The sequence below is a fragment of the Trachymyrmex septentrionalis genome, unplaced genomic scaffold (genome assembly GCF_001594115.1).
Source record: "Trachymyrmex septentrionalis isolate Tsep2-gDNA-1 unplaced genomic scaffold, Tsep1.0 scaffold13, whole genome shotgun sequence".
Taxonomy (NCBI): Eukaryota; Metazoa; Arthropoda; class Insecta; order Hymenoptera; family Formicidae; genus Trachymyrmex; species Trachymyrmex septentrionalis.
Window position 1 is genome coordinate 3392491 of NW_017304438.1, and position 11793 is coordinate 3404283.

The window sequence follows — 11793 nt, forward strand, 5'->3', positions numbered from 1 at the left end:
TGTGTTTTTATATTTTTATTACATTTCCGTTTCCTTCTAGAACCTGATGCAAAGGCTATGTTGAACGCTGCCGAAGAGGGAAACCTGGAAAATATTAAGAATTTATTGAATAAAAACCGCCACTTACTCAATTGTACCGATAAGGATGGCTATACTCCGCTTCACAGGGCATGTTATGGCAACAATGTGGAAGTGGTAGAGGTAAGTTTAAAACAATTATTTCCTTCTCTTAGCATCTATAAAATTATCTATTAAGTGATCCTGGCTGTTGTTCCAATAGTATCTACTTGAAGCAGGGGCTAGAATAGATGCTAAAACTCAAGATGAATGGCAACCTCTACATTCTGCATGCTGTTGGAACAACACAGAATGCGCTGAAGCCTTAATTGCAAACGGAGCAGATGTTAATGCAACAAGCAAAGGAGATCAAACACCTTTACATTTGATTTCCGCTAGTTCATACAACTCCCCTGCTCTCCAGCTTCTTCTCTTACATCCTGACACAAATCCCTACCTGGTTAACTCAAGTGGAGACACGGCAGATCAGATCGCGAGAAGGACGACCAAAAACTATCCTATGTTCGAAATAATTGAACCCTGCCTAAATGAGATTTAAGGTAAGCAGTTAAGTATTTGTATTGGATAAACGAGATACCAGTATATTTTATTGCAGTAAAGATTTATTTGATATACATATATACATATATTTGCATAGAAATATCAGCAAGAGGAATGTAAACATTGGAAAAATGAGTAATTTGTGTAAATGCATCTTTGTTGCTGTGTTTTATGTTATTCTATAAAAATTTATGTATATAAATTACATTCTTGAATAATGAGATATACAATCTATATGAATACATACGATCCAATATAAAAGTTTATATAAAAATATAATAGGGAATATATAATTAGTATAATCGTTATATCGGGAGAATCTATTAGAATAATACTTCATCGCATTGTTCATTTTTTCTTCAGTACATGTCATGATGATTATGACTGTGGATAAAAAAAGATGAGTGCGATTAACCGAAATGAACATATTAATTTTTAAGTAATAACAAAACTGAAAGAACTACATCAAATCATATTAAAAAAGGACATGAAAAAGCTACACGTTAGGATAAACATTGTGAGTGTAATATAAAACATAAAGTCATGTTTATTCTTCCAATCAAAATCTTTTTCTCGATATATAAGTTGTCTTCTCAGGTCGTCCATTTGTTTCTGTTGTTGTATCGTTTTTAAATTATTTGAATAATGAATCTACAAGTCAGTATGATGTTAAATTGACAAATTTCGGAGTGCCGTTGCTGAGACGCTTAGATCCTTCCCAAATGAGAACGGTAAAGTCTTCCGTGACTGCGTATAAATGATGCTGATCCACAGACCACGCTACAGCGATTATTGCACCACAACCTCTCACGTTATTCGAAATTTCTCTGACTAACTGCAGATCCCAACTGCTCCATAATCTATATCATCAAAAACACTTCTAATAATTGTTCTAATAATTGTAGATTTAAAATAATTAAATAATATTTTCATCGTACCTTATTATTCCGTTGTCTAAACCAGTTGCGATAACATTGACAGAAACACCCTCCGGTGCGTTACTGTAACAAAGTGCCGTTATATATCGTTTGGATAAAATGGAGCCCACAGCCCTCGCATTTATAGTGTGTACTGTCAATTCGGACTGATTGTTGGTCGCGTTGTCCTCTGATTTAGGAATGTCATAAGTAGCAGCTATATCCCCAAGTGTTTCACTAATACACAGGAGATGTATAGCATAACCTTGGTCACAGACTATTGATCTCACGTACGTTAAGCTGTTCCAAAATAAAAATACACAGATATGAAACTCATAGAAATATATAACTTCTTCTTTCTATGCTTAAATATGTAGACTTTATTTTTCTATCATATATACCTATTCAAATCCCAAATAATAATAACACTACTGCCATCGCCGGAACAAGCAATGCTAAATGTACGTGATAGAGATATCACTGTCACTCGATTGTTATGAGCTAGAAGTACTGTCGCAGATGTTGAACAGAATTCGATTTTACCCGCAATCCCTATAGTATATGCATGTACTGTGATTCTGCCTGATAAATGTCCAATCCAAAGTTGTCCGCAATCAGGAGTAGATGCCAACGTCGTAATCTAAAAAAAAAAATTGAGCATTGTATATTAAATGTTTTATTTTAGAGAAGAAATAATATTCTAATAATCTTGCTGTATTTTCTTTTTTTATTATTATTTAATTCTTGAGTCTTATTAATTATAAAATATGTGTTAAGACACTTACAGGATCAAGTCCTGAAGATTTAATTAGAGGCCTTGGCGGTTGTTCTTTCTTACATTTTAATCTAGCGATTCCATCTGTGCTGCTCCATGACGCTAATGCAACACCCAATACAGACATACCGCTTAATATGCTGCTGCCTAATAACACAAAAGAGGTTTTCATTCTACTAGATTTAAAGCTTTGAATTTTATAAGAAAACGTTACAATATACAATAATCGCGATATAAATCAATAACCTTTTTCTTTGGTGTAACCGAGAAGAAGCGTGGTATAATTAGGTAAACCAAAAACGTCACCAGTTGCCAAAGGAACTAGAGAAGCTAATGGAGTTTTGTGCTTAAGTTTCCAACACAATATAGGCTCATTACCGGGCGCGCCTACATAATTTCCCCATTTTATACCTACAATTACATCAGACAGTTGTAACATTTAATGGATTTATGTAATACATACATTTGAATTATCGCTGATATAGATTGACAGTTTAAACCATAGAATAGAAAGCTACAGGGAAGATAATTACCACTGATTCCTTCAATAACCTGCGGTATTTGATTAGATAGCGTTATATTGCCAAGATTTTGAATCATTGGATGAGAAGCTCTGAATAGTTGCGCGGGTGTTTGACCATATGTTCGTACCATGGTTTCCCAGGCCTGACGTTCTAAAGGATCGGTTATCTGTTCTACGTCGAATCCGTAATAAGTCTAAATATAAAGAATGAACTATTAATATTTAATTGCCATTAATATTTAATCATCAAAGCTATGCTGTGATAATGTAAGAATACGTACTGCGGGATGAAAAACATTTATGGCCTCTATCGCCGGTCTTCCTGTCTGTCTAAATCCAAAGACGAGATCGATCCAATATGGCAATACTTCCCTCACGATGTCGGATTCCAACGCGGCTCTATGTGCCAATATAAATAAACGCGCGTCGCCACCACACCATTTCGGTAATTCAACATCTCCAACTTTATTACCATTTTGTCGAACACCGAAATTGAATCCTGCAACATATACGAATTTACATTAACTTATGCGGACGTTATTTTTCTCAATATTAATTGCAATATACTCGAATTTACCTTCGAAGTTTAATAAAAATTCAGGTAAATAGAAAAATTCTGGTATCAGTTCCTTCACATCTGTTGTTGAATCACAACTAGTTAATCTCCATGTGGTAGCTAACGCATGGAACGTTCGGTCAGGAATATCAAAATTATTATCTAAAAGTAAAAACAAATTTATGAAAATAATTAATTTTTCAATAAATATCATTATAAAAGAATAATTTTTATAACTACCTTGATAACAAAGAAACATGCTAGTAAACGGTGGAAGCCGTACTAAAAAGTGTAATACAGTTCCAGAATTACTATAATGAGAACCATAATGGAATGGTCCTTGATTTAAGGCAATTAAATTTAATCCTTCTGTTAAAGTTTGTTTCAAGTACTGTGTAAAAGAAATTTATTAGTGATGCTAAAAACACAATAATAATAATTATTTTTAATGGCTTACATTATAATTATTTATGTAATGTTGTTCATTCTTTTTATCTTGCACAGCCATCGGTCGTTTGAAATTCCTGTAAAATATACAAGTGTATTCGCGTATATATTCGAGAATGTACATGCTGCATATTTTCCATCATTTACCGATAAATTTTCGGATTGTTTAAATCAATCTTCTCGCTGACATAGTCTGCCAAAACAAACGGAAATACGGGATACTGCATTAAGTCATTATATGAACGACCTGCCAATTTATTCAAGCAAGTTATATATTCCCAATTGGTGAGCGCGCCACTTCTCCATGAAGCTAGAGCTTCTCCTAAGTCATCGCCAGGGATTCGCCTGGGTAAATTGCAAGCGGACAATTCCGTCGCAAATTCGTCCCTTTCCTTAGATGAATTGAACGCTAAAAGATATGTTCTGCCAGTAATGAGAAAGATTTCAATGGCCCTCTCTTGCAATTGATATCTTCTTCTGTGCAATTCTCGAATATCCTCGAGACGCCAAACAGTACCACCAGCCACAGCCAAATCGAAACCACCCAATGCTATCTATAATTAATAAGAATATATAATGATTCAGAAGTTTTATTAATTAATTGTGAAATTCTAAAAATTAAAGGCTAAATGACTCACGTCCGTATGCAGTGGCGTATCGGGATTATCCGGAACGAAATACACGCATGTCTCGCTTATGAGGACTTCTCCAGCTAATTCAGCCCTAGGTGTAACAACTTTTGCCTGAGACATCTTACGTATTTTCTCACTTGTATGCAATCGTTCGATTAGAGTCGCGGTATTAGAATCTTCACGAACACTCGTAAATAAGTACGATAATGGCATCTCGATATTAGAAGACGCTATAAAATATAAAATTTAAGATTAAAAATGTGAGTTTTTCTATTAAATTTCTTTGCATGTGTTAAATGTTAATTAGGAAATTACATTCACTTAAAAGACAATCTCTGAATGCTTTCTGTAATATTTTATAATATTTATTTTGATCTGTAAATATACCTAATTTATCTTGATATTCAGGCAAAAGGAATCTCTTGTCAATATTCAAGTGACATCTCTGAAGTCTTATTCTGACTCTCGCAGGACCTTCAGTTGGATCCAATTCCCAATTTTTGGGGTAGCTTTCAGAAAAATGCCATGGCGCCCGTTCGTGGGTTATTCGTTTGGCTATGTCTCTCCATCTAGCAACTGCCTGAGCTTCTAATGCTCGCGAGTGTTTTAACTGTTCCATCAATACCTTACGCTCACGATTTTGTTCCTCCACAACCGAACGCGTTATAGTCATGGCGCTTTCGGTTAATTGCTTCGCCAGCGCATCGAATCTCTTGCCAATTCTAGCATAAAATTACATCGTTTTATTAATTTTGTAACGAAACATACGCTAATTTTCGAAATAAATATGCGTTTACCTTAAAATGGCAGGATAATTGTCGATACAAATGTCCTGATCCGGATGCATATCTCGACGTAACACAGCTAATTCGTCATTCCATACTTCAGGATTAGCTTGTTCAATCCCTTTAGCGAGATTCCATACATGCAAGGCTTCTCTCAACTCTGCACATACCCTAGCATCGGCACTCGGCATTTCATCCCGTTTTTGCAATAGATCCCAGAAGAACACAGTAAACTTTTGCTCCAACTAAACATAAATTTCGATTATATCGAGTTGAAACAAAAGTTCGTAGCACTATGAACTTTGTTTCAATATATAAGCAATTAATTGGAAAATTAAAAGTTATATATTGTATATGAAAGGAAATGGTGAGACAATAGTAAGTCATTTCAAAAACTCATATTTCAATTTTTTTACAGATAGATAATTTTATATTTTACTGTAAAATAAAATAGGGAGATATATTACACAAATTAATGTAAATACCTGTGGATGAACTTCCAGAATACACGACAAGATTTCACGAGCTCTTGGTTCTTCCATTAGAGATCTGATGGCATATATTCTCGTATTGATACTCTGATGTGGCTCTAGCAACCATACCATAATTCTAGCCGTATATTTTCTCAAAGCTGATTTGACGGACCACGTATTGCTCCAGTGATTTTTTTTCTCCAGCGGATTGCATAGTCCATGCAGAAGAATAGAAAACAGCCTTCTCGTTAGTTGCAATTCATTGATGGATGGTGATGCGTCAGCGGCCATTATAAATTCAACGGCACGTGTCACAATAATACGAAAACGATCATTCAATTCTCCCTTACTAGGTTCGCGCAGTACAGGAGATGAATTTGTATGAAGGTTCGCATAACTAGACGAACGGGATCCATGATCGCTCTGGTCACTGGACGTCGTGAGAACTGAAAGAAATTTTTTATGTGTAAATACACAAGCGCCGGAAACTTTCGCGCGCTGTAATTACCTGAGGTAAAATAAGACGCTGAAGCCAAGTAGGAAGCCGTGCTACGTAGACGGAATCCCGAAGGATTCGACATTTTAGTCGTGAGTACATCCAACTCTCCGTCGAATAATGCTACTTGAGCGTCCCTTACGATCGTGCAAGTTAAACTTGCGCGGTATCGTAACTTCTCCGATAATTCCATGTAATCGAGTATCAAGTGTAGATCTAATACCGCTTGCATTTGATGAATTCCCGGTAATTCTAAAAGCTTGGTCGCGATTGCCACGAACAGTACGTGGATGTCTCGATGAAGAGACGTCGAGGTACCTTTATGCACAGCTGCAACCAAAGCTTGTGCCAATGATTCAATCAAACCTTGCTCCAAAAGTACCCTCAATGCATTTGTATTCTGAAATAATGACAAGTAATTTGTATGGTCATATGTCAGATTCGTTATCGTGTTTTCCATTTCCAATACCTTTGCTATTATGTCAGTGATAAATGATATTATTGGTCTAGCTACATTCGAATCAGAACCTGCGGCCTTTGCAATCATTGCCATTAACGGTGGCATCGCCGCCAATGTTGGACCTCGTAGAGCTAAATTTTCTAAAGCGACAATCAACGATTCGCTTCCGGGATATAAAGCTATCTGATTTCCTAAATGCATGAAATACTTGTGTTTTATAAATTTATTAACTTCCTCATCGCTAGCGCGTTGTAGATAGGTTTGTATCACCTGTAAAATATCATGAGATACTGATGAAACATTTCATTCGCTCCGCGTCTTGATAGAAATGTTATGCGGTATATATTGCATTAAGAAATTATTTACCTTGATCAACGCTGTGCGTACACGAGTATCGGGATCATTAGCTAAAACTAATAGCAATTCAGCTCTTAAAACATGCTTCAACACTAATCCAACTTGACAGTCTGGTAACACTCTTACAGCATCTCTCAATAGTAACAACAGCCCTTCGCAGACTAAGCCCTGACACGCTCTTCTTTCATCCACGTATGTTGACTGCCTGTCCTAAATGCATAATAATGCAAGATTCGAATAAGTAATATGTAAAATTATATTATATAAAGATTTTATATTTTTCATTATACATACGTTGCTTAGAGGATTGGATCCATCACTACCTGCAATTCCGGAATCTTCTCCGGCACTAGTATTATCTGATAACAGCACATTTTTACGATCTTTCTTTTTAGGACTTCGTGATTTTTGAATCTAGAAAAGTGAATAATTGAAATATTGTAATATTCATGTAATGTTTGCAATCAAAGAAATTTTATATTGTAAAGGTCATACCTGTTCATTTGTCAATGCCTTGTTTAATTTGCTGTTCTCCACTATACCTATCAAATCATCAGAAATGACATTATCATTCCTTTTCGAATTCGTGTTCTTCTCTTTAAGTTGCGGTAACATAAAATAGATATTGTGTCGCGAATGAGTGACATAAGTCTCCGAGGCTTGATGAATGAGGACCAGATAATCGGTGATGGCGACTAAGTGAGCAAATTCCGGCGGTGCACCCATTAAGGCGCGCATCAGTTCCACAATAGCGATTCCGGTATTCGAGCTCAGTATGGTACTTTCTTCTTCATGTATTTCGTACATGAAATGTTCCTACAAAAGATAAGAGATGTTACTAAAAAATATATAAATTGATGTACGAGTATGTACAGATTGTTTTATTTACCTTACACAAGGTAAGAATCGTATCCACGATACCGACCCTGTTTAACTGTGATGCATTGAACTCACGATGCGAGTGTTGATCTCGCAATAAAAGTAGTAATGCTTGTAATAGTAAATTTAATGTATCATATTTCATCCACGCTCTCCACGCGGTAAGTGCGCCTTTGATCAGTCCCGGATCTGTGATAACAGCTTCGCAGTTTTGTGAAATTGAGTGGTTACCGCTGCCGATATCTTTGATGATGATCGAACTATCGCATGCCGCATCCAGCATCGCCTTCAGAATGTGTCTACCTGTGTGACATCTAGACGATTCTAGAACACGTAGAATAAGTGACGTTCCGCCGTCCGATCGATATTGATTCAAGAGTTCTGAATCGCTACGAACAAGATGCAGGATTATGGACAGAGCCAAAGCTTGTTCTTCCTCGGTGGAGTTTAATTCGACCACCTACAAGGATTCAAATGAATGTTTAGAAAATATATATGCAGATGCTTTAATTATTTCTTTTTTTAATTAATCTAAAAAGGTATTTACTCTTGCAAAAAGATATAAAAATACTGGTACACCACCCACTAAGATCGTCGCAGGCACAAGACCTCGATATTGCTGACTTTCTAAATGAGTAGACGTAATTGGAGATATCGATAGAGGTGGTTGTTGCGATACTCTGTGTTCTGGGACCGAAACGACTTTAAAACCTGGTTGGCCCAGGAAAATACTTCTTACAACAACTATAAAAATTATGGCAACAATCATAATATACAATAAAAAAATAAAGTACATAATTCATGATATAATAAAATGTTAATAGCATATCATAAGTAACTTACCAGCAGGATTAGCGACAGCTTGAGGATACAAATGTACGATACTGGGGTTTTGAGCCTCGTAACTGAGAAGTAAATTATCTTGCAGCTCGCTAAGATGCGAGTTTGTTGCATCCATTACGGCATCCCAATCGATTTTCGATTCTGATACTACTGTTTCGACAGCGCGCCTCAAATAAGTACCGCCATAAGACTTTCGTCGGCTTAAATCAAATTTACCACCTTCTACAATGTATAAGAGTAGATATTAAGAATTCATGTAACTACAATGTTAAACTGTTTAGTGTACAGTTACACATTTATGATTATTACATTAAAAATAATGTATTGCTAACCGTATTTTACTTCACGAATACCACTCAATGCGCCAGAAGCAATAAGAGGTGCAAAATCAGGTTTTGTCGTGTTTAGAATACAATCTGCCAAGTTGGTATAATTTGGTCCGAGACCTGCCAAATGCAATGCACGCTCTTTCGTAAATACTGGACATCTACGAACAACAATCATTTGAGATGTACAGATCTATTGTATATGAATTATTTAGATACTAAATAATAAAATAATGTACCTAAAAATCATTAAATTTCCGAGATACCACGCGCCAATACTGCTCGATCCGACTTGACCTAACAAAATACATGTAGTACCAGGCTTTCTTACTAGTAAACCGTCAAATGGTAATTGAGCATTAATTTCTTTCCAACCATTTACCCAGAGCGTAACTTCTACCACAGCACTACGCTTATTCAAGACAGTATCTTTAATGTTTAAGGTCAAGTGATGCCAGCATCCCGAAGGAAGCATGCCGTTTATCGAAGTTTCGGAGATCGTTCGATTTATCTTATCGTCCGGTCGAGTAAGTCGTAAAATTAATTTATCTAAATGATAAAATCAATGTCAGCATAAGCTTTCACTTATAATTAGCAAATTTTTAAAGTGAATCACCTGATTTGAGATCGAGCCAAGTTTCCAAAACCAGCGATTCGAACCCAATGGATATCAAATGTACTGATGTTGGCGTGAGTGTTGACACAGAACTTGTTATAACTAGAAGAAAAATCAGACATCGATATTTTTTTTACAATTTTATGAATGCATCAGAATAAGAAATGAAACTTATTGTTATAAGTAAATAAAACGACTCCTTAATATCTTAATGATACAAATATGCACAAAATTAGGAATAATAAACATAATCATTTTACATAATTAGTGACTGTTTCTTTTCTAAACAATACTAACCATCACGACTCCAATCGTCAGAAAGGATACCCCAGTCTGACAGACTCTCACTATCCGAATCAAGTAATGGGGAAGTGTTGTGGATAGTCGCACGTCCTCCAACTAGTAACCCTCTTTCTATCCTCAACCACATGGAAGCGGAACAACCGTGTAACCATACTGACCAAGCAAGTTCCGGCCCGATGGGCAAACACGTTGCATGTATGGACCATGGACTGCAAATTCCCGCAGCAAGATGCTTCTTTTTAAAATTATTCACGAGGTTCTCGACCTTCTCCAAATTCTTATGTTCCTCCGTCTGGATTTTCAGCGATGTTTTTGTGTTGTACGGCACGGGGAACGACAGGATGAAATTCGGCTGAGGTCGTGCGGTCAGCACCAAGTGATATAATGGCTCCAGCAACGGCAACAAAGGTGGTTTCTTCACTTTGAAAAACGACAGATATGCGACTAGTTCCGTCGGCGAAATTGACTGTGTCGCTAATAATGTAAAAACTTCCAGTGCCGCGTGCTGCAAGTCTGTAAAAATTCTCTATACAGTGTGCTAATATTTTATAAATATGTTAATATATTTGTTAAACTACCTCGATATCGCGGATCGTTATTTGTAAATACATTCTTAAAACCATTCAATATCTTCATAATAGTTCCTGAGGCCGAGAGGGCAGCACAACTTGAGACACTTTCTCGACAAGTAATAGTGATTCTTCGCAATCCACTAGTTATTATCGATCCTCTTTCTAAATCTAAACCTCTGTAAGAAAAGGATTTTATAAAGTAAAATAATGCCCATTAATATTTATATATTCGTAAAAGTGTTCAGGACTTACTGTTCGCTGAAATGAATTAAAAGATCTATTGCCAAGGAACATAAAGCAGGATGAGCATTGGCATGACCTCTCGGCTCTATTACAGGTCCAAGGAGATTGCTGCTTTTTTTCGGAATGTTAGTGTTAGTATTTTTTCCAGGCACTTCAATATCCGCTTCATATCCGTCGTCAGCAGTTACGTACTCGCCAGTACTACTGTCTTCCGCGCCGTAATCCGGTAGAGTCTCCAACGACATGGTTGGAAGCTGTAATAAAATAGTTACATTAATAAATTAATAAATATTTAGAATTCTTAATTTTTAACAATTAATATAAAGTTTTAAATTTACATTAATTATTAATTTAATTATGACGTACTCTGGGACGCGGTTGCTGCTGTATACTGTTTTCCTGTGCTGGCTTCAACATAGAAATCTTCAACACCGCGTCCACTATCATAGCTATTCCACGGCCAAGCATTATTCCGGTATTCATTAGTGTTTTTCTTAATTCCATGACTATGTCACAATCATCTACACCGTATAATATTCATTACACAAAATTGGCAATGGAATAAATTTCAATGAAGCGAATGATTAATATAATTCCACGCGTAATTAGATAACGTCACGATCAACCGAGATTTTAAGAATGACGTTTATCATCTGCCTACGATTCTTAAACTGTTTTTCTGACGAATAAACACGCGAAACATCTTCGGATTATAATGCCACAGCTGCATGAGCGACTATATAGGGTGAACAATTTCAAACATTTAAAATGGTCTAAATATCTCGAAAAAAGAAAATATAAAAAAAGTTATATGACGTGACAGGGCACAAATAAAATTAATTTTTTAAAAATCAATTTTTCACGGTCATATGAAAATTATCTCCGTTTTTTAATGGAATTATATAATTTTTTACATTATATGTGTGTGTGTGTGTGTGTGTGTGTGTGTGTGTGTGTGTGTGTGTGTGTGTG

At 36.0% G+C, this 11793-nt stretch overlaps 2 protein-coding genes across 6 annotated transcripts in view; one reads left to right on the forward strand and one right to left on the reverse strand.

Moving 5' to 3' along the window:
* LOC108756823 (ankyrin repeat domain-containing protein 49-like) overlaps positions 1-9769 on the forward strand; it is a 10556-nt gene extending 787 nt beyond the window's left edge. For 3 of the 5 annotated variants that reach the window (XM_018500900.1, XM_018500904.1, XM_018500901.1), the window contains exons 3-6: positions 41-201; positions 281-617; positions 9531-9614; positions 9696-9769. In XM_018500900.1, coding sequence (XP_018356402.1) covers positions 41-201; positions 281-616 — 497 coding nt within the window. In that variant the 3' untranslated portion in view covers position 617; positions 9531-9614; positions 9696-9769. Of the gene's footprint in view, positions 1-40; positions 202-280; positions 618-715; positions 782-981; positions 1060-9530; positions 9615-9695 lie in introns of those variants that run through there. The other 2 variants (XM_018500902.1, XM_018500903.1) reach the window with 2 other exon arrangements.
* LOC108756821 (lysosomal-trafficking regulator) overlaps positions 1197-11793 on the reverse strand; it is an 18760-nt gene continuing 8163 nt past the window's right edge. The window contains exons 6-35 of the mRNA XM_018500897.1: positions 11188-11342; positions 10831-11075; positions 10585-10754; positions 10001-10519; positions 9704-9805; positions 9327-9636; positions 9094-9248; positions 8762-8983; positions 8466-8662; positions 7929-8378; positions 7535-7855; positions 7334-7453; positions 7049-7249; positions 6692-6952; positions 6235-6622; positions 5739-6172; positions 5266-5498; positions 4856-5190; positions 4475-4698; positions 3984-4390; positions 3847-3913; positions 3630-3780; positions 3411-3551; positions 3115-3332; positions 2844-3027; positions 2557-2721; positions 2321-2457; positions 1937-2175; positions 1557-1835; positions 1197-1478 (exon numbers count right to left, since the gene is read on the reverse strand). Coding sequence (XP_018356399.1) covers positions 1277-1478; positions 1557-1835; positions 1937-2175; positions 2321-2457; positions 2557-2721; positions 2844-3027; positions 3115-3332; positions 3411-3551; positions 3630-3780; positions 3847-3913; positions 3984-4390; positions 4475-4698; positions 4856-5190; positions 5266-5498; positions 5739-6172; positions 6235-6622; positions 6692-6952; positions 7049-7249; positions 7334-7453; positions 7535-7855; positions 7929-8378; positions 8466-8662; positions 8762-8983; positions 9094-9248; positions 9327-9636; positions 9704-9805; positions 10001-10519; positions 10585-10754; positions 10831-11075; positions 11188-11342 — 7232 coding nt within the window. The 3' untranslated portion in view covers positions 1197-1276. The remainder of the gene's footprint in view (positions 1479-1556; positions 1836-1936; positions 2176-2320; positions 2458-2556; positions 2722-2843; positions 3028-3114; positions 3333-3410; positions 3552-3629; positions 3781-3846; positions 3914-3983; positions 4391-4474; positions 4699-4855; positions 5191-5265; positions 5499-5738; positions 6173-6234; positions 6623-6691; positions 6953-7048; positions 7250-7333; positions 7454-7534; positions 7856-7928; positions 8379-8465; positions 8663-8761; positions 8984-9093; positions 9249-9326; positions 9637-9703; positions 9806-10000; positions 10520-10584; positions 10755-10830; positions 11076-11187; positions 11343-11793) is intronic.